This window comes from Pleurodeles waltl, chromosome 1_1 (genome assembly GCF_031143425.1).
Source record: "Pleurodeles waltl isolate 20211129_DDA chromosome 1_1, aPleWal1.hap1.20221129, whole genome shotgun sequence".
Lineage (NCBI taxonomy): Eukaryota > Metazoa > Chordata > Amphibia > Caudata > Salamandridae > Pleurodeles > Pleurodeles waltl.
This window is the reverse complement of record NC_090436.1, coordinates 397,718,601-397,742,040: the sequence shown is the minus strand read 5'-3', so window position 1 is coordinate 397,742,040 and position 23,440 is coordinate 397,718,601. Positions and strand designations below refer to the sequence as shown.

The window sequence follows — 23,440 nt, the reverse complement described above, 5'->3', positions numbered from 1 at the left end:
CCTGTCAAACCTATCTAAGGCCTGCTAGCACAGAGCCTGTGTGCGCAGTTTCCTGCCACAGGGACCTGGTATCTAAATTTACTTGCCAGGCCCAGAACTCCCCTTTTACTACATGAAAGTCACTCCTAAGGTACGCCTTGCTAGCCCTTTGGGCAGGGTGCCACGTATGTAGAAGGCAGGACATGTGCCATGTTGCGTGGCCTGTCCTGGTAGTGACAAACAGTCTAACTTGGTGTCTCACTGCTGTGAGTACTGCCTCCTCATAGGATTGCATTGGAAATGCCCTGCCTTATGTGTAAGGGGTATTGTCTGATTTATGAGGGGTAGCGTAGGCATGTTTGGTATGGTTGTGATAGTGGTAAGAAATGCTGCTTACTGGTGTAGGTGTATTTATTATTACTATCACAGAAATGCCACTTCTAGAAAGTGTGCATTTATCTGTGCTTATGACTTTTGTGTTTTGCAGCTTGCCTCCAATCCACGTCTGGGCAGACTGACAGTTGGGGCTTTGTGCATACTTCTCAGACAGCCTGAACACAGGGAGGGTGGAGGTGACACAGAGGTGCATCTACATATTGTAAAGCCTTCCTGGGCTGAGAGAAGGGAGAGGCGGGGCACACCTGCATTTGTAAAGACTGTGCCCTGGCCTCACACAATAGAGTCGTTAACCCCCCACTGATGTTTGGAGCCTGTGCTGAAAGGCGAGAGGGGGCACTCCCAGAACCAGTTGTAACTGGCTGGAACCTCCTCTCCCTACCACTGTGAAACACTGTAAGAACTGACTATAAGTACAGGGGAATTTTCCCCACAATTTGAACACTCATGGAACTTGAAACTGGACCCAGAACGCTGATGAATGGACTCACCAGGAAACCACCTGGGACTGCTGCTGCTGTGCTGACCTGTTACCTGCCTGGTCACTAGAAGGACTGTCACCATCTGCAACCCTTGTGCTGGCCTGTAGCTGGGCCCACCAGCCTGTGCTCCCTTGTCTCCTTGTTGCTCCCAGGGGCAGGGTGCTGTGGCCCCTCACCCCCTGCCAAACCTTCTACAGACTTTGGCCTCAAGCGCTTTCCAAAGGGTGCTCTTTTTGTTGCTAAAAACAAATCACCGCCGCAGCCCAGGCTGCAGATCTGACCTAGCGCTGTGCAAAGCGCTTTATCTGGAGCCCCTGCACTTTGATAAGCGCTCTTCTGCTGTGGAGAGATCACCGCCGCAGCCGGGTTCAGCAAACTACTTGCCAGCGCGGGGATCGCGCTTCTCTCAGTGCCCCCGGGGCACAACAACAAAGGCAGCAGAGCAAGCGTGCTCCTCTCGGCGCCCCCAAGGTAACTCCTGCTCCTGGGAGCGCCCCCGGGGCACCAGCTGCCTCCAGCTTCTAACGGAGCCTCCCGGCGGCCCGGGAGCAGCTCCTAGTACTCGCGCACCACATCGGGTGCGAGCGAGTATTTTCTCGGATGTGCCCTCTAACGCAGAAGCAGGACTCGGGGAAGGCACAGGGAGTGCCTCCCTTCCCCGGTCGTTGCATTAGTAGCGGGACGCTCCTAGTTTTGGGCATCATTTGTTTTCCCTACTCTCCGTGGAATCGGGAAGGGATACCCCGCCGGAGGTCCCTTCCCGCCTTTACGCTGTACTTGTTGCTGGCCACGCCCGGCCCCCACCCCATGGACAGGGTGTGAGGAGGCCGAGGCAGGCCCCCACCACGAGGGAGGCCCCCCGTTTTGCGCACAGGAGTGCCGGGGGCCCCCGTGCCCGTTTCTAGACACTGGAAGTGCCCTTTTCCACCAGCAAGCAGGTACTCATTAGAAAATCTAGGCTCTAGGAGCCTAATACAGACTTACAGATGTTTGCTATTTCCTACCTGTTTACTGGTTATACATATATGTGCTAATGTTCCTTTTCTAGGCATGTCTAGCTGATATGCATTTATATGACTTGTGGTATATTCTCTAATGTGCCTTTTATGGGTATTTAGGAATTGTTCATGACAAGTGCATATACCTTTTACTATAATTCCTGACTACTGCTTATGTTGCAGAATCCTGAGTACTTACGTGTTCTAATGTGACAACTGCATATTCCTGCAGAGTATTAGTAACTTGTGTAACATTCTGACAACTGCTAAGGTAGCAGGGTATTATTCACGTGTAATGTTGGTCTAATTATGTTTTGTGCAATACAGATTATTTTTACATAGCTCAGTGTTGTGTTTACTTTGTGGTGTACATTTTGCGTCACGTGTGTTGTGCAAACGCTTTACACATTGCCTCCAGGTTAAGCCTGACTGCTCGTGCCAAGCTACCAAGGGGGTGAGCAGGGGTTATCTTGGACGTGTAACTCCCAAGCCCTGACTAGAGTGGGTAGGTTCTGCCTGGCTGAGCTGCATACCCTAGCCAACCAGAAACCCCATTTCTAACAGACCGACACCCATTTTTAAATAAAATTAACTTGGTCAGTCGCTATACAACATTTGGTAAACTCAGCTCTGCTGCGCACTGGTGCTCTAAAGCACGCCTAGGCACATTAAAAAATAAATCTCAACCACAGCGAGAGCGAAAAATCTTATCTAGGTACGAGTGTCACACTTACTGGAAAGATTGCACCTTAGAGGGCAACGTAACTTCCGGGTTGCACTGGACCAGTAGATTTTCTATATCTTTGTGTAGAGTAGATCCGATTATTTATTAATGAGGCAAAACCTGAGCCGGAATAAGCCTGCTCGTGCCTTCCTTACACTCAGAATCTCATTTCACCTTAAGTTGATCAACAGAAAAGCAAGAGGTCTCTCTGGAATTAAGAACGTAAGATTTACCTTAAATGGTTTCATAACAAGTTGTTTATTAAAGCTTAGTTAATTGTAGCTTATTAGTTTTGCATGTAACAACATCCTGGTGCTACTTAATTAGTCGTAATAGCTGCTTATCAAATTTCAAACATGTGCTAATTGATGGTACTCAACTTTAGACTCTGCAAACTAATTACTCGGTAAAACAACTTGCTGCACAGCTGTTTACATTCTGGTGATGTTCCTGTTACGGCCCTCTAGCGGCGTATGACTGTATTCCAACCAGGCACTATTGTGTTAAAATACACCCTGTGAGACTTGATTTGTCCCCCAGTACAGCAATATATTGAACATATCTGCACGTGCAGATATAGTTTCTATTGTTAGGAACTTGTTATCAAACACCGTCACCACACGTCAGTATTGCTCAGCATACAGTACAATTAGGTGCAACTGGAAATAACTCTAACGCAGTAGCCTTCAAAATTTATGACGCCGTACCCCGCATCCTGTCAAAAAAATCATAGGGCCACCAAAATGGCAAACATATTTTCTCACAGTAAATTACAAAATAGGCAGCTCTGAACATATATTTATAAATCTTCCATTGCAATTATGTTTAGTTAGTCCCTTTGCAAATGTAATCAAATACATGATTTACAATATGCTTTTGGCAAACTGGTTTCCCAAAGTGTGGAAAAATCAGTGTGAGGGGTATTTCAGGTTATTCGCCCCCTGCCCCATTTTGACACCTACAAGACATGAATGACAAAAACATTGCTGGTGGCCCATTACAGAGGAGCTCACTGCCACTCTGCCTTCCTTCACAGGCACAAACCACACACCGTTTTCAGCATGATTTGGTCTTGATTCCCGAGGGGTACAGCAAAACACTCATCTTGACCAGAGCCTGGATCAACCCCCCGCCCCCCCACCCCCCAACCGAGATCAATTCAGGCCCAAAGTTTGAAGACCTTTTCGAGTTTTTATGTTTCTGGATCTTGTATCCACTTCAGAAAAAACACACCAAATTCCACAGTCAAAACATAGTCATTCATGGTTGTGAGCTTACAGAGAACCTCACCTGAGTGAGTGTGCTGAACTGTTACCTGAAAGCCTAACATTGTGTGGTAATACAGCAACAAGACTCGGATGGTCAAGTGGGATCCCACAAACAATACAGTCTGTGTCTCAAGGGTTCACTCAAGATTTTAGTGACTGTTTCAAAAACCTCCAGTCTACACTACAAATAGGTTTTGTTCTTTTGCCTCTTCACTATATGCAGCCGATACGCAAGGGCCGATTCATAAAGGCATTTTGAAGTAGTTAAATGAGTGCCACAGTGGGGCACTGCCTGTGTGAATTAGCCCCCAAATGCGAATAAAATGGAATTACTCAGGGACAATTCGTCTACACTTTGCACCTTTACTCACAGGAAATCGGACATTTCATGATACACAAAAGCATGTTAAAGTATGTCAGTGAATACTCCTGTAGTACCACTTACTGTACTGGATGGGTTGGAGCAGCACCATATAGGTTTTCTGGCTTCACCAAACTTTACAAGAAACCCTATACATTGAGTTCATACAATCATAACTACTTCACATATAGAACTAGGGAAGACAGGGGTGGCAGCTGCAGCACTAGATACTGCTCATAGCCACACAAAAAACATTTCTCCTATGGGTCTAGCTTTGGAAAACACTGGGTATGGCGACCGATTAGTACATTTCTCAGTGGGAAATTATTGCTTCATCAGATTTCAAGTTATGGTCATGGGTCATAAGGATCAGACAAAAGCAGATGGGATGGAAGGGTGGATAGATGGATAAATGGATGGATGGGTGGATGGAGTGCAGTGGGGCAACCTCCTCCCCAGTGGGGAATTTCTAGCCATGGAGGCTATCTAATAGAAAGCCAGTTGTTCCGCATAGTGAGACTGTAATGTTATTGGCTATGCACTGCACCAAAACCCTCCAAGCCTATCTGAAACATCTCATGCTGTACGTTTTATAGCACATCTGCAACTTAAAGAAACATATTGTCATAACTCTATGTCAAAATATAAGTTTGTATAAAGTGAAGAACAAGTTACCTTCAGGAATGCCTTATCAGGTGGAAACTATATCTAGTTGCAGATTCCTAACCTTTGAATTCTCCCCAGGCATCAGACTGGATCTGGAAGATTTTTTGTGAGCAGTACCCCTGAATGTCAGTAGGTGGTGGTCCACGTGGACCTAAAAAGAGCATTAACATTCTATCTAGATCGCACCTGTGAGTTCCAGGTGGATTACCCACTATTCGTAGGGTATGTGGGTGTGAAGAAAGTTTGGGCGGTGCAGAAGCGAACCATCTCTCGTTGGGGCGTACGCACTGGCCAAAAAGCAACACCCTGAAGGCTTGCAAGCTCATGCCACCAGAGCTAAAGCTGCATTCATTGCGTTAGCTCACAGAGTTCCGGTCCTGGACATCTGCCAGATAGCAACATTGGCCTCGCTGCACAAGTTCAGTAAGCATTAATGCCTGGACAGTCAGGTTCATAGGGATGGAACTTTCCTATTTTAAATGAGTTTTCAGACCTACCTCCGTGGATGATATTGCTTGGGTATCTACTGAAAGGTAAGGAATCTGCAGGTAGAAGTCTCTATGAGATGAACAAGTTATTACCTTCTGTAACACCTTATCTGGTGGAAACTTATCAAGCTGCAGATTCCTTATCCATCCACCCATGCTCCCTACTCTGTGAATGGATTTCTAGCGACAGGGATCACCCTTTCAGGACCCTAGTTTTGACACACCAGCGGTCAGTATTCTTTATGGCACTGCGCTTCTGATGTGGAAAGTTGTGACAAAGAACTGACACAAGTGCACCTCGGTGGCACCTACATAGGTACTGCAACAACACTTCAGGTACAGACGATGCTGGTGACGGACGCGGAGCTGATCGCTGCTACCTACCGGCGCACAGGGGTACTGCTCACGAAAAATCTTCCAGATCCAGTCTAAAGCCTTGGGAAAATTCAAAAGTAAGGAATCTGCAGCTACATGTCTCTGTCAGATACAGAAATTAGTAGGGAGACAGAAGGGGATAAAGCAATAAACCTTGCACTAATTCAGAATGTCCCATCAGGTCCATGCCTTTCAGTTAAGCATCTTAAGTATTTATGCAGAATGCGTTATACAACAGCCAAAGTGCATCAATTAGATGCTTTGCTACGCTCGCTCAACCAAAGTGAGAGAGTGATGAGTGAGTGCATAAATCAGTTAATCTGTCAGTTGGTGTGACTCTTGTAATCACACACTAAAAAATCAAATTGTCTGTTGATTATACTTACCCTTCCATGACTGCTGTTCTACTCAACAAATGAGAAACGTATTTCGAGCAGTGCTTAATTTGAGCCATTGGGGGCCACTAGCTCTTATTTTTGGGGACCGGCACTTATATTTCCTCATTAGACATTTCTGGGGAGCAAGAGAGGGAAAAGCACACAAACTGGGAAGAAGGAGGAAGAGAAAGATGGAAAAAACATCACACGAAAACAGGGACCTGTAAGAGTGAAATAAAGGGGCAGGCGGTGTCTGGCAATGAATTAAAGAGGCCTGAGGTGGATTCAGGACTATACATCCCTGATATTTGACACACTGGCATTTAATAGTGGCGGTTGTGCTTCTGAGAGGCACTTTGAGCACCGGAACGCATATTTTTGCAAATTAAGCTCTAATTACGAGCCTTTCTCAAGTCCTTGACTTGCCCTGAATAATGAAAAACAGGAGGACTTCCAAAACGTATCCCCAAAGTGTACAATTAATATTTATCACAGTTTGCATTCGCTCCTTAGATGACCTAAAGCACTGTATAGTTTTATATCTTGTATATACTTTGTGTAGTATACCTTTGCCTATAAAGATATTTAATTTATAGGTTAAATGAATGGTCCTGTCCCTGTTATACCTAGTTGTCACCTTCGACTTTGGGCTCTTATTGAGGTCTAAGGTCAACAACCTGACATTTAAAGCTTTTCCCACCCCTCTCTCTCTTTTGCAGGATCCTCCCTCTGCTAATAGCATGCCACCGATAGTGGCTCTCTCTGCAGCTGTCTCCAAGTGAAAATAATAAAGAAGCTTTCATGACACCTAATCAGACAGCTAAGGTTGGCCTCTCCTAATCAGCCCTAGCTTCACTCAGCAAGATATTAACTATTTGGGGCAATATCCGTCATTATACAATCTTTCCTCCACCTTGGCCTTCAAACGTAGAAAATCTCTTCATCCGTCCATTTTCTTAAAAAACCAAAGAGGTCTTTAATCTTCCATCAATCCAGGGACCTAGACCTAACGTGGTCACTCCTGATTGTCATCCTTCAGATGAAGCTCCACCGATATAACTCTTATTCCTCCATCTATCCTGCAAACGCTCTGAAGAAACTATAATGAAAATGCAAGCAACCTAAAATATCAATGAAAAATATTAATTAAATGCAAGGATGGAAAGGAGCTTTTCCAAAAAACATCAAAAGCCGAACTGAACTTCTTGTTCCTCGACCCCAAGTGTGCCACGACCTTCCCATTCTTTGAAGTTGTGCTACTCATCCTGGTCAATCATTTACCCTTGCATCATAGTCAAAAGCCACGAGTCACATGTAATGCTGAAATGTCACTTGATGTCCGTGTTGCATATTTAATCAGCACGTCTTACCATTACTTTCACTGATGATGAACTGTCCTCCCCGCGATGGATTGCCCAGTAGTAATCAGAAATATCATCAACTCTCATTACCTTCACTCTACCACTTATTTCTACAAAGACTGCCAAAACGTCAAACCTCCCTGCCTTCCGATAGTTCAGAATGGTGCACCTAGATTTGGAGCTGGATTTAAAAAACACCTAGAGACATATTTACAAGGCCCTTAGTCCCCTCAGCGCTACATTTACAGCAAAAATGTTGCCGCAAATGTGATGCTAACAGGCCACTACCATAGCGCCCTATTTACAACGTGCCGCAAAGTAGGTTTGCGCCAACTTGTAAACCCTTTGCACCACACTATGCATAATATATGCATGCAAAGGGGGCATTCCCTCATTACAGGATGGCTACAAATGGCGAAATGGAATCTAGAAGATTCCATTTCGCCATTTATAACGTCATTTTTAACGCCTGCTTGAAGCGGCATTAAAATGAGGCTCCATTGATTTCAATGGGCCTCTTAACACTATCCTGAATTAGCGTCATACTTTTTTATGCTAATCCAGTATAGTGTTACAATAGCGTCAAAAAAACGGACGCTATTACCCTTAACATGCATCATGGTGCGCAGTATTGTAATTATGTCGCTACCGTGGTGGCATTAGGGGAAACAAGGGGGCCACAATAAAGTGGCACATCACTAGTGATGCACCACTTTCTTGTAAATACGGCCCCTAGGACGCTATTATTTCACATCTCTGCACTGACTAATCCTCATAGCTGAGGTTTATTTCAAGATCTTCTGGCACATGCTGAAATACATCCATCAAGAAACCCTTAAATACCTAAGCAGCAAAGGACACCACTGCTCCTGTACTCCTCCAGATCCGCGGAACACGCCCACAGTTGTACATGATTGTGTCATTGTTATTGTTCTTGTATTTTGTAATTTATAGAGCGTAGGTTCTTCCATTCATTATTCTGAATATTACTAGAAGTACTAGGGTATTATCTAATTGCCAAGCACAGCTGGATATGGCATGTAACTAGAAGAATGAGCAGAGCTAATATAGTTAGCAGATCCCAACATTTGCAGATACAGCAATGCCATCGCTGTTACCTGCCTTGAAAACCTTTAACAATGTTTTTGAAAGGGGCTTGAGGGGTTGTCATGCTGCCTTTGCATGATGGAATGGCTGGTACTGTCAGTGTTTGGCTAAACTGCTGCAGGCATGTCTGCAGAACTCTGGTAAATATTTCACAGCAAGGAACTAATATGGTAGGAAAGCCACAGCTCGACCAGCTGCACCAGCACCCCCTCTACCACCCAACCATTTGGCACACAGTCCACAAAGGTCGAAATTACCTCCTGAGTGTCTCTCCTCATAATACTATTGAATGATTCTTAGATAGTTCCGGGATGCATCTTTAAAAGGTCGCCTACCAATCCATATCTCTTCTAGCTCTTCAGATATATTTGCATGTTGGATACTTGAGGGTAAATTATCTGCAGCAAAGATAGAAGCTTAGGCTGTGTTGTTCGTCTCATAAAAAAGCATCATTTTATATTTGCAGAAACTCATTCGTTCAGGCATAAGAGCCGAAGGAAAGAATCCCTGGATGGCAAGTCGATCACATCACGCAGCAGCGATGGTAAGGAGAGCATTGCATGTTTCTATATTTCAGTGTAAGGAATGATTCTACTGCGATCACTGGTTGACTGGTCTGTGCCCCACATCATAGACTCCTAATTAATAACTTATATTTTATTAGAGTTTTTGGGTGACAACATCCGTGGCTCTAGGGTTGTAGGACGGCGTTACAGGATAAAGCCACTGAACATTTTCATAGACTAATTGAATCATAAAACCAGGAAGAACCCTTTCAGCAAACGTCCTGACAATAACTCCATCCATCAAAACTACATGACAGAGTTCAGCCAGCATCCTACAATAATGCACAGAAGTGGGTCTAGGGTAAACAGATTTAAGATGAGGGGATATTGACACACTTCTTTGGACCTTGGGATCGGAAGATAATGTGGCTGGTAGGTGCACACTACACGGCAGAAGCGTGAAGGGGGTACATAAGTGTGGCTTGTTGCAGTCCCTGTGGAGGGCCAGTGTAACGAGGGAGAGCGAAGGTACAGAGGGAGTGGAGATGCTAAGGTGGGAGAGGAAGCTCACGTCTTACAGCTGCACCAAACAGCCCAGACCCAGATAGACTCTGATGCCAGTTCTAAGTTACTGAGGGATTTACACTATGACTTGTTTTAAAAATGGGTTTTCTGCCACATCCACCAACTAGGAATGATCCCTTTCCAAGCTGGCATTTCTTCTCAATTTATAATGTTGTGCTTTTAGGTTTGCTGGTATTTCTCAGACTAGTGATGTCCCCAAGCATTTGGTCTGTCTGCGTTTGAAAAAAAATGTTGACTGCATTTGGAATATTTCCTTGTAAATCTTGCCTGTATTGGCTGAAATGTTATATTGGCAGTATTATTAGACTGCTACTTTCATATGCTTTGCAATAGATGCAGGGAGGAATTAAAGCCAGGCATTCTTCTAGCTGCATGATTGACCAGTGTCATTTGTTTTTCCTACCAGCACCAAGCTTACAAAATCGCAGATATTCATCGATGGCACGAATTCACTCCATGACAATAGAAGCTCCCATCACAAAGGTATGATACAAGTGTTGTAGATGTACTATGAACCTACACATCATCACAGTTTCCTTGTGACTAACAAATGGGTGGTGTTGCCATGCCCGAAGCAGCCTGCTCTTCAGGATGGCGACTCAACAAACACCCTACATCCAAAAACATTACATGGGCTTTCTGAGGGCTCAGAGAAAGAGCAACTATGTAGGATTTCCCGAATGAACTGAAGAATAAAAATATAAAGAGGTGATATAAAGATGAGTAGAAAAGCAAAAGGAAGATATATTGTGGCATGCAATCTCTATTATCTTGATTGCAAGTAAATTCTCAATAACCACTTACATTACAACTGTAGGTGCAGGTCATAAATATGTGTATTTCGTATTCAGAAGCATTCTGAAAAGTTTTCCAAGCAACTCACTGACATTTTAAAGCTCCCCTCGCCGAGAAATATTGTTAACATAGAATTTATCACTCCCAAATATGTACAGGTCTATTGCTAAACACAGCAATGACACAGATAACACTTTGATATGGCGCATGATTTTATCTGTCTCATTGTCGGTGTGATAAAATGGATCAGAGCTATGCTTCTGCAGTTCCACCAAACATGCTTGTGAGAGGCCATGAGACTATTCACTGAAAACAGAAGGTCATTCTTCAAGCACTGCTAGACCACATTCAGAAGCTTCCTTAAAGGAGAGACATTTGAGAAGGATCAAGCATCTGTATTTCCATTAAGTACTGGCTTTCAGGGCACTCTACATATGTGACCTGGGCTGGTCCAATCATAGCCTATGCATATCCTGGAGACGTGCCCAATGACAGCAAGGTTGCTGTTAGACCTGGCATCTTTTGACATGTTTCCCCTGTCTTTTTGCCTTCTGACCTCCTGTTTTCATGGTATGCTGGACTGTGTTTTTGCTGATTTATTGTCTCTGCGCCCTGTACCACTCCTGATCAGTGCTAAAGTGCCAGTGCTCCCTATGTAAATTGTATTGGTGGTTGGGTTATCCATGATTGGCATATTTGATTTACTGGTAAGCCCTAGTAAAGTGCACCAGAGGTATCCAGGGCCTGTAAATCAAATGATACTAGTAGGCTTGCAGCACTAATTGTGCCTCCCACATGAGCAGCCCTGTGAACATCTCAGACCTGCCACTGCAGTGTCTGTGTGTGCAGCTTTAAACTGCCAATTCGACCTGTCAAATGTACCCACTTGCCAGGCCCACACCTTCCCTTTTATTACATGTAAGTCACCCCTAAGGTAGGCCTTAGGTAGCCCCATGGGCAGAGTGCAGTGTATGCCAGAGGTAGGACAAGTACCGATGTGTTTAAAATGTCCTGAGAGTGAAATACTGCTAAATTCAGGTTTAACTGCTGCAAGGCCTATCTCTCTCATAGGTTAACATGGGGACTGCCTTTCAATATCTTTTAGATGCAGTTTTCCATTTGGAGAAGATAGAGATATGGAGTTTGAGCTCACAATTTAAAAATACACCTTTTGCTGTGTGTGCTTTGATGGGTTGGCCTGCAGTTGCTGCTTGTGCCTTAAAGAGGTCAAAGACTGGACTTTGCTGTGTTTCCTGATTGTGAAGTTTCTCTAAGGGCTTGGAATAGAACTTGCCTCCTGTTGGAAGTCTCAGGGATATCAAAGGCTTCAGCTTCATCTGCCTACAGCACTGGGAACTGTGTGTTTTGTGCTGCAACAGAAGAAAAGCCACTGCGATGCCATCAACAATGCCACTGACTGCCCCATGTCACAACGCAACCCTGGTCCACTTCTTGCACCATGGCCTGTGGGCCCCACATTCTGCATCGCCTTGCTCACACCGCAGCTTTGTCATCCCCGACGATGTCACTCCACGCTCACACTGATGCTGCTGCCTGCACTGTAGCCTGAGGACACCACTCGTGAGGTACTCAATGCACCATCCTGCACCGCAGCCCCTGTCCACCGACACCAGCACCATCGACTCCAGCATCGCCAACAGACGTCCCATGCCGCACTGCCATCTTAGGCCTACCAACGACAGCGCTTCAGCAATGATGACGTCGCTGCCTGCATCGGGACCTAGAGACACCACACATCACACCGCCCCACTTCACACCACAGTCCTGGTCTCACCAACACCGCAGGACGCCATCACCGAGCCGCTGACTGCACCGTGACCTGTGGGCACCGCATGTTGCATCGTCCTGCTTCGCACCACAGCCCCGCCGCCATCCACTCCAAAGCTCCTGACTTCGTCATCAGCCTGGAGTTCGATCTGCAATGCGTGTGACTTCAAGGGCCTGGCGACCCCGGCATTAACCTCCGAAACCTGCGATGCCGCACTCCAGATCTCATCGCGAGGATCACAACGCCCTACATTTATTTACAAGGTACTGTTTGCGGATCTTCCCGACACTGTAGTTGGCCCGCGATGCTGCATCCAGCCTGAACTGTTGGATTTGCTGTTCACGACACTGTGACAGCCCTAGACAGAGCTATCGACTTCAAGGAACTATATTTTTTAAGTGAATTCTTGCAAAATTCATATCTTTATTACTGTATGGTGAATTTTTCTCGTTTTGGTCTTGTTTTACACAGATAAATATTGGCTATTTTTCTAAAACTGCTGTGATGTTCTTTTGTAATGTTTTCACTGCATTACTGTGTGTTATGTGCAAATGCTTTACACATTGCTTCTGAGAGAAGCCTGACTGCTCATGCCAAGCTACCAAGGGGATAAGCAGGGGTTATCTGTGCTGGGTATCTCCTTATCCTGACTAGAGTGAGGGTTCCTTCTTGGACAGGGTGCAAACCAACTGCCAACTAAAGACCCTATTTCTAGCAGTTACCATTTCCACATGTGAACTCGCTCTGGAGTGGAAGTACAAACCAGGGACATTAATGGCAGTGCCGCTGCCATTTCCCCACCCAGCAATCAATCTTGTGATGCCCGAGGAGATCCAAAGGCAACCTTCAAGCTGATGTATTGCCACAACAGTGATAGAGGCAGCCAACACTAAGGACGGATCAGATTAGACTGTTTCAAATCACAGGCACGTTTGATGCTGACACGTTATTTTGATCATAAACCCATATGATCAAGGAGAGAAGAGTCTCACGTGCAGCCCCAGCTGCCTCTTGACATGTAGTGTGCTTCTAAGCATGCATCCTTCCTCTGGAAACACCAACACCTTTCACCACTCACTTTTTATAAGGGACATATGGCAAAGTTGGCCATGTATCTTAGGGTGAAGTCAGATGAAACATTCCTCCCATCACAAGCAGCATTGAATTGAGATTGCTTGCACCATAGTATTTAAATTTGTGAGTATTTTGGTTTAAGAGTTCAAATTTTGACAATATTTTAACACTATTTTGGATATTTATCAATTTATATATTTTTTTAACTTATGCAGTGCATGTGCAAAAATATACATATAGGTTAAACCCCATCCAGATATCTAACTTTCATGATGATCTTCAAAGTGTAATCTGTGACTTTACTGTTTTGTGTGACAATCCCTTATAGATTTAAGACTGTGGGAGGGGCGTGGCCAAGATGGCGGCCGGGACGAATGCCTAAAACGTAGGCTCTGTCCCAGGCCCAACAAAAAATCCTAATCGGCGCTCCCGGGGAGGTAAAAATCGGCAGCGCGGACCAGCAAAACCCCTCAGGAGCTGATCGACGCGCGGGGAGACGACGCAGAGAGACTACCGCGTCCCCGAGGATCTCCAACACGGAAGAAGCCTTGCCGGCTGTCGGAACCTGGTGCGCGCATGCGCGAGAGATGCCGGGGGGCAGAGCCCTGGGGAGCACCGCGATCGTGAGGATCGAAGAGTTCAGGCCTAAGAAGTTGCGGTGAGTGGTTGGGTCGCTAGCAAGGGGGGCTGTCACCAGTCGGGAGGCCCTCCTCCCTCCCCCCTCAGGTACCCCGCGACACAGATTTGAGGGGAAATGAGGCACAAGGAAACAAAGCACTACTACAGACATTGGAACAATTCAAAATAGAGCTACGGGGATTTCCTCCCCACCCTTCCTCCTTTGTCGATACACCGCTGATATGGGGAGCACACCCAGGAGCCCAAGGGCCTGATAGTGGGTCACCAGGCCGCCATGGCTAACCGAATAGGGTCCAGGCACTAGCCCAAAGAGGGAACGGAGAGGTGTATATGATCACAGGATTTGGGCACTGGAATGTCCCAAATGCTACAAAATAATAAGAATGATTAGGCCACTTTGACAGGTATATCGGCCTCGACACTGACCACCGTTGTTGCAAAGAGGGGTGCCTCTTGAACTCTGAACCTCACTACCTGTGGTGACTACTTCTGATGTGGAGTGGCCTGGCCCGTATTGAGTGGTTTCCCATTGGGTCGTGGGTGTAGATCCCCTGGAGAAACTTGGCGCATAGACCACGCACTGGAGCACCGATCCAGAACATGGTGGGGAGATCCTGATCGGAGGTCATGGTGGGGAAGTCCAAGTCAGCTAAGACCCAAGAGCATCCTGTACCGGCGGCGCTCCCGGGTGCGCAGCAAACGATGCCGGGTCTACAATCCCTAGAAACCACGCTACAAGCCCACTCGGCCCAATTCGAGAAAATCTTGCAGACGATCATGGACACTAAATCTTCGCTAGAAAACAGAATCGACACAGTATCCCAAGACCTCAATCTACTAAGGGTGGATCACCGTAATCTGGCGGAGAGAGTCGGAACAGTGGAGGACACGCTGGGCGGGTTGGACCCACTGGTCGCAGAGAAAAAAATCCAACGCTTGGACTCTGAGGTGAAGGTCCTTTGGAGACGTGCAGAGGAAGCTGAGGGCAGGTCGCGCCACAATAATGTTCACTTTCTGGGATTTCCCGAAAGATCGGAAGGGCAAAACTCTGAACTATTCCTGGAGCAATGGCTGATCAAAGAGTTACTGCATGGTGCCCCATCAAAGTTCTTCTCCGTGGAAAGGGCACACAGATTCCCGGGGAGACAACCAGCTCCAGGACTACTGCCTAGACCGTTGATTGCACGATTCCTAAACTACAGAGATCGAGATGCGATACTTCAACATTTTCGCAGTAAAGGACCTATTCAATAAGAGGGGACCTCTATCACTGCCTACCCGGATTTACCCAGGAAGTTCAGCGGCAACGCCACTCTTATATGAAAATTAAAGAGCGCCTTCACGAGCACAATATTAAATATGCCCTGTTGTTTCCTGCTAAACTGAGAGTGATCTCGGATGATCGAACTCATGTGTTCACCACCCCAGAAGACGCTTGGACATGGATGTACGCCAAAGGCATGGCACAAACCCAGGAGGGGGCAGGAGATGGTGATGCATGGCTCGCGTCGCCGGCACGGAGGAGACCCAGGAAGCGCTCAAAGGCGCAACCCACGGAAATACAAGCTGCAGCAGAGAGAGCAAAAGTGTTGAAGGAAACGACTTTGCACACGCAAAACTCCTTCGGAGTGCTACAGGCTAATCCAAGCGACCATACGGACTCGGACTCTGGTAGCTCTGACTCAGCGGTTTTGGAGGCGCTGAGGGGTCCGAAGCTCACGCCCAGATCTGCAGATGCACTGTGATTGTCCAGAGGAGGGAACGATGGAACTGCCTCATTCTTTCTTGTGCTCCATGCACTACAGTGGAACCTTGAGACCGCGGGGTTGAGTAAGACAGGAATGACACTGCCTTCAAATATAAGTACCAGCTGGTTAGCCCTCTTTTCCCGTACACTTGTAACATATTGCCTTGAGCCCTGAGGGATTGAGCGGCTAGGTACCCTGGGAGCGCCGGTACGCTCACTTTCTGCTTCAATGTTGGGGGCCCCTCACAAGGGCCACCTCCAAATACTACCACGACTCCCCAGAAGATATCCGTTTGGATACAGTTTTTCGCTGTTAGAAGTGTGTTGTGTTTTTTGTTATCAGGGATGGCAGTTAGAAAAGTGCAATTATGCCACAGTTTTCAGGGGTTTGAAGGGGTGGGCAGAGGGTGGGAATGGTTTTGTTTATGTTTACTAGGTCTACCTAAATTGCAAAGTATGCTATTACAGCTGTTAGTTTACAGTAAATCTCAGAAATGGAGCAGTACAATTTGTGGTGGAGCTGAAATCCGGAACATAATACACACACAAATATTTTACAACAGGACGCGGTTTAGAGTGCATTCCGCGTTATGCATGAATACAACATAATTACGTGGAACGTGTGGGGTACGGCAGCGCAGGGCAAGAGACACCGAATTTATACTCACCTCAAACGTCAGAGAATACACATTGCTATCCTACAGGAGACACACCTATTGGATGCTGATTTGGGCGCACTAAGGGGGCACTGGGGAGGACAGATTTTAGGCACATCATTTTTGGCCTATGCAAGGGGGTATTGGTGTGGATAGCACAGGGGGTACCGTACGTCCAACACACCCACAGGATAGATCAGGGGGGCAGATATGTGGTGATAGAGGGACAATTAGATAGAAAACAACTCACAATAATAGGGATCTACGCCCCTAACAGCGCGTTGACTGAATTTCTACTCACACTGACACCAGCATTACTGGTGAATCCCGCAGCGCTGGCCGTGTGGGGGGCGATTTTAATAGCACACCGGATATATCGATGGATCGATCAACACCACCCCCAGGGAAGTTGACACATAGGAGCGTCACTAGCTCACTGTTGGCATGGGCGGGAGACATGAGACTGCACGACATTTGGCGCATTGGACACCCGACGCACAGGGAATACTCATTCTACTCCGCACCCCACAAGGTACACACCAGGATAGATATTATATGGGGGACCCCAGATATATGCTCTCTAATTAAGGACTCTGGATACTTGGCCAAAACACTCTCTGATCATTCCCCGCTAATGATAACAATATGTTGGGGTAGGAGACGTATTGCAGGTGGAAGCCCTCCAGGATCAGGCATTTAGGGAAGAATTGAATACAACAATAAGACAGTACTGGGAAACAAACAGTGGTTGTACAGAAACAAGAGCGATGGAGTTGGATGCACATAAAGTTATCGTTCGGGGTCATTGTCTATCGGCCACTTGGGGAGTGCGGCGCACCCTTCATGTGGATGTCGCCAAGCTGGAGAAAGAAATGAGAGCCTTGGAAGTTGCGGTGGCTCAAAATGAGGCACCATACACAGAACTCAGAGCTCAGCGTACGAAATACGATGAGGCAGATTTACGGCTTCGCCGGCATGATATAAGTATAAGGGGCAAGCCATATGTACCACTCAACAATTGGGGTCCTTTCTCGGGGGGGCACCCCTAGCACGGTTGTCACAGCTAGACAAGGAGACATTAGAGGCTCCTCTAAAAACAGAGGAACTAGAGGTGGCCATAGCAGAGATGTCCCGAAAATAAAGCGCCAGGGATGGATGGCTTGCCAATAGAGTATTACATCACTTATTCGAAACACCTGATACGCCACCTATTGGCGGTATTTGAGGAAGCGTGGTCCCGCAGTCTGCTCCCACCCTCGCAAAGAGAAGCGCTGATAGTGGTCCTTCCTAAACAAGGCCGTGACCCCGCAGACGTTAGGTCGTATAGACCGCTTTCTCTCCTAAACTTAGATTGCAAAATCCTTTTGGCAAACAGGCGTGCCCCCATAATACACACCTTAATACATGAAGACCAGAATGGCTTCATTCCAAAACGCAATACATTCCTAAATATCCGCAGATTGCTCAGCGTCATTGGGGAAACTCCGCCGGGGGCATACAACAATGTGGCGATGTCATTAGACATTGAGAAGACATTTGATACGCTAGGCTGGGACTTCCTCTTTGCCACCATGCATGACATGGGGTTTGGCCCCGGCTTCATACGCTGGGTGCAGACATTATATTCTGAACCCAGGGCTAGAGTGAAAACGGGAGGCATTATATCTGATAGCTTCCCCATTAACAGAGGAACCAGGCAGGGATGCCCACTATCTCCCTTGTTGTTCGTCATTGCGATGGAACCACTGGCGACTAGGTTGCGAGCGTTGGAGGAGCAATGGGGGGTGTGCAGATCTGGAATGCATCACATTATTTCGCTATATGCGGACGATGCATTGATATACCTGGAAAGAGGGAGCATGACGATGCCTTCGGTGATATCCCTGCTAGACAATTATGGGAGAATATCAGGATTAGTGGTGAACTGGGACAAATCTTGTGTGTTTCCCTTGATTGATTGGCCTATGGGGGTGAGAGAAGATGCTCCAGCGGGACGTCTGAGGTGGTGTTTTGATACATTCAAATATCTAGGATACCATATTTATCATAAACCCGGGGATCTGAGAGATGGCAACCTGGGCCGAGCGCTGAACTCCATGAAGGGATCTTTGCGCTTTTGGTGCTCGTTGCCGCTGTCGCCGTTGGGCAGAGTGGCGGTGGCGAACATGTTATTACTCCCCCCGCCTTCTTTACTATTTTGCGGCATTACCGGAAACAAAAGCTTTTTCTGCAAACTAAATACACTACTACTGGGACTCATATGGAGAAAGGGCAGGACTCGAGTAGCACTTACCACCCTGCACCGACCACTAACTGATGGCGGTCTCGGCGCCCCCAACTTCGAACTTTGGCCCGTATTTATACTTTTTTAGCGCCGCATTTGCGTCACTTTTTGACGCAAAAGCGGCGCAAACTTGCAAAATACAATGGTATTTTGTAAGTTTGCACCGTTTTTGCATCAAAAAGCGGCGCAAATGCGGCGCTAAAAGAGTATAAATACGGGCCTTTATTTTTCTTCCGCATAATTGCAATGGGTATTAAATTGGATACACAGTCCCGAATCGGCAGAATCTGCATGGGCCAACACGCAGCTACACAGCATGCCGCTGATTACATGGCTGTCGAATAACTTGGGGAAAGGTGCCACTGGTAACCCCTTAATGATAGCTGCACATGACTGCTGGAAATGGTATATATAAAAGGGCCTCATGAAGTTCCCATACTCTCCCCTCATCCCCCTGGGACAACTCCCGGGAAGGGTCAACTCGTCCAGAGCGTATTCCGCTGACGCTTGGGCAGAGGCAGTAATATTAACAGTAGGAGATTGCTTTGAGGAAGGCGTCTTGATGTCATTTGTGGCCATGAAGGACCTCACGTCGGTGGGACTAGGTCGATTCATAGCATACTACTCTATATGCCATTTAATTAGGAAGGCGTGGGCATCAGGCGACCGGGAACTAACTATCTCCCCTACACTTCACCACATGTTGCTATATGACAGTCAAACTAAAGTCATAACAAATCTCTACAAAGCCTTAAACAGATTTCCCGAAACTGGTTTGGAAAATGTAAGAGGGCGATGGAACGCTGCTCTTTTGAACCAGTTATCTCCTAAGGATTGGTCGCAGGCCTCTGTCACACTTGACAAGTGTCGAGGAACCCTAGGTTTCGTTACACCCAATTCAATTATATTCATCAGACGTACCTATCACCAGCCCGGCTGATGCGCATGTTCCCTGCGTCCAGCCCTCTATGCCCCCGCTGCGGCTCCCCGTCATCCCACTTCTATCATATGGTATGGGAGTGTGGTCCTTTAGAGGAGGTGTGGTGGGAAGTAGTAGCTGATATCTCAGAAATAACGGACCATTTATTTCTGCTAGACCCTAGATCAGAGGTCTTCAAACTGGGGGGCGGGCCCCCCTAGGGGGGCCTCAAGTGGTCCCAGGGGGGCGCCAGACTCTGGCCAAAAGAAGCATTCTACAGATAACAGGCCATTGTTTTAAGCAGAAGCATGTCATTGTATTTTTAAAAAGGTAGCGGTACTTAACTGCAATGTTTAAATAGGTCTAGACCTATTTAAACATTGACAACTCTAAAATAATTGTGAGAAATTCTGAGGGGGGCCCAATGATTTTTATTTTTCAACTGGTGGGGCGCAGCATTAAAAAGTTTGGAGACCACTGCCCTAGATAATGTTTACTGGGCGTTAGAATAAGGAAAAAAAAGCACATATATATCCATAGGTTTGCAGACCTAGCACTCATAATGTACAAAAGATTGATTGCAATGAACTGGAAAGCCCCTAAAGCACCAGAACTAAAGATGTGGCATCCCTTGACATTGCGTTGGGCGCGCACGGAGCATCAAGTACTACATAGGCTGTGAGACAGAGGCCAGACACACACGGGAAGCGACGCCTGGGAAACATTTGTCACTAGACTAGAGGTTAAGAACGACGAGCGCCCACCATGAATCTGATAACTTGGGGTACACAGATTGAGGAGAGCATCTCGATCACGCCACATACCCCCTATAATACATGGTCTTGCCCCTCACAGCTCGATAATTATATAAGAGTCCGGGGGTGGAGGGTCTTCCAGTCACCGCCCGCTCGTATAGAAAAGCAACCACACAAAACACACCCAGCCAGAACGGGAAAATGATACTGGTCCAGTGCAAAGTAAGGGCTAAATGGCAATGCTGAGATAGGAAGGCCGTCACGCCCCAAAAACACTGCGGGATCACGCTTCCATAACAACGGACATGATAGGGGACAAGTCAAGGCTCGCACGCTCCACGACAAACAGACAAACAAACATCCGGTGTACACACTATAACACGCGATACTACATTGCACTCCACCAACACACGATGATTGGGGAAGAGGGGAGTAGACTCCATTAGAAAGTTGCTGTCTACAGTACCACCAATAACTCTTGATACAGTTGTTTACTAAAGAATGTAAATCCTGACATACGGAACTAGACCTAGGCTGTTGTTAATTTATCACGTTATTACAGATCAGCTGTTATCCTGTTATTTCATTAGCTGAATTTATTATCAAGTATCTGTGCTGGAAACAATAAAAAAGATGTTTAAAAAAAAAGATTTAAGACTTTGGAGTCCATGTAAATGTGGAGGCTACGGCTACGAGGGTTATTTAGAATTTGGGAGATGTACACACACTAGTTAGGGCAGACTGGACATCTACTAATTTTTTATGGATAGCCCACAACCACCGAACTCCAAATAAATCCCATGTCTGCAGGGCAGTCAAATATTAACATTGTTTTTTTAATAAAACACAAACATTTGCAATGGTGAGTTTGGGCTAGGTTTACTTTGCGAGATGCAAGTCTGCTCTCTGTTGGAAATACATCCGTATAAACTCCCTTATTTAAAACATCTAGTTAAGTACCAGACCCTGAAGGCTAGTAAATACCACTCTTTTTGTCTGAATCCTGCAATCATGAACACCGAGCTCATACCACGTAATGGAATAAATAATCAGATGCAGTATTACCATTGCTGGCAAGAGCAGTAGTAATGCCAGTAGCGGTAATACTACAATACAAAAATCAGTTGATCTTTTGGGGTCATTTCTTAAACATTTTGAGTATTGGGGGACACTGGCACTCTATGTCCAACAGAACGAAACAATCGAGTTCCTGTACTGCAAAAACATCAGCAATAGGTCATTGTCATATAATTGGAGACGAGTAAAAATATTAAGGGCCGTATTTATACTTTTTGGCGCACAACTGCGCCAACGCAGTTGTGCGTCAAAAAATTTAACGCCGGCTACCGCCATTCCAAAGCGCCATGCGGGCGCCTTATTTATGGAATGACGTTAGCCGGCGGAGCTGCCTGGTGTGCGTCAAAAAAAATGACTTACACCAGGCAGCGCCGGCGTAGGGGAAAATGGAGCTTGGGCGTCAAAAAATGGGGCAAGTCGGTCTGAGGCAAAAAATCTGCCTCAACCCGAGTTGCGCCATTTTTGTTTGATTCCCACCCTCCATTGACATGACTCCTGTCTTAGCAAAGACAGGAGTCATGCCCCCTTGCCCAATGGACATGCCCAGGGGACTTCTGTCCCCTGGGCATGGTCATTGGGCATAGTGGCATGTAGGGGGGCACAAATCAGGCCCCCCTATGCCACAAAAAAAAAAAAAAACAATACTTACCTGAACTTACCTTAAGTTCCCTGGGATGGGTCCCTCCATCCTTGGGTGTCCTCCTGGGGTGGGCAAGGGTGGCAGGGGGTGTCCCTGGGGGCATGGGAGGGCACCTCTGGGCTCCTTCCGAGCCCACAGGTCCCTTAACGCCTGCCCTGACCAGGCGCTAACAAATGACGCTAAAGCGGCTGGACGTCATTTTTTTTTGACCCGCCCACTCCCGGGCGTCATTTTTGCCCGGGAGTATAAATACGGCGCACATGCCTCGGAGTCATTTTTTAGACGGGAACGCCTACCTTGCATATCATTAACGCAAGGAAGGTGTCCACGCTAAAAAATGACGCAAACTCCAAGATCTTTGGCGCTAGACGGGTCTAACGCCGAAGTATAAATATGGAGTTAGTTTTGCGTCGGATTTGCGTTAAAAAAAACGACGCAATTCCGGCGCAACCAGAGTATAAATATGCCCCTTAGTGCAAATGGAAACAGAAGCGAGTGTAGCCATGATGACTTAGCGATGACGAAGTGCTCATGTCATAGTCATGTGCAGGAAGGGTGGGGGAGAAAAAGCACGTTAAAAACACTTACGTGCTTGCTGTAATTTCAAGGCGGGTAGATCCTGATCACTTCCCTACTAACTTCCCATTAATGCAGCAGATTCTCCTCCAGCGGCCCGGGCCCGAGCCACTCTGGAGTCTTTTCATTCTCCTCTCAGTCGCACAGCCTTTCCTGAAACCCGTTTAGAAATTGTACTACAGGAGCCACCGCACTGGCCTTGCCCAGTATTTCCTGTCACAATCTGTGGAAATCTCACCCTATGACGCTCCCTGACAGTGTACCGGGTGAGAATATACTGCCCCTCCTCACCGGTCCTGTGTTTTCATTGTCTAACATTTTCGCATCTCAGCGTTATGCTGTTTGGGAGTAGGGTGGTGATGGTTTTTGCAGCAGTGTTGCTCCCGTTTTTCATTTGCACTGGTGGAAAGTGCCTCGGGACCCTCTAGTTGTAGTTCCCCTATCTTTTCATTGTTATTTTGGGTCCTTTTAACTTCCTCCTTCTCCGCTTCTGGTGTTATTATTGTTTGCTGACGATTTGCTGGAAAATTGTAAAACATGTCAAATTTCCTAGTGCAAACTGCGTTTTTATGGTAAACACTGTGATAGCATAATAGAGCTTAAACCTATTTAGTACTCCAGCTCTCCAAAATGCTGATGAATATTTACATAAATATGACGTGCAATTTATAGAGCATGCATACATTTAGGTAACAAATTTAAATGTAAGTTGTGTTTTTCACCAGTCTCCCCTTTTTTTGTTAGGTGGAACTATGTAGCGTGTTCATTAGAACATATTACTGGCCAATATTCTATCAACTACTTCAGTTCATTGAT

At 46.4% G+C, this 23,440-nt stretch overlaps 1 protein-coding gene across 2 annotated transcripts in view; it reads left to right on the top strand.

The window, feature by feature from the left end:
• Positions 1-23,440, top strand: part of PDE8B (phosphodiesterase 8B) — a 900,595-nt gene that overhangs the window by 670,404 nt on the left and 206,751 nt on the right. For both annotated transcript variants that reach the window (XM_069223470.1, XM_069223477.1), the window contains 2 exons: positions 9,049-9,126; positions 10,080-10,156. In XM_069223470.1, coding sequence (XP_069079571.1) covers positions 9,049-9,126; positions 10,080-10,156 — 155 coding nt within the window. The remainder of the gene's footprint in view (positions 1-9,048; positions 9,127-10,079; positions 10,157-23,440) is intronic.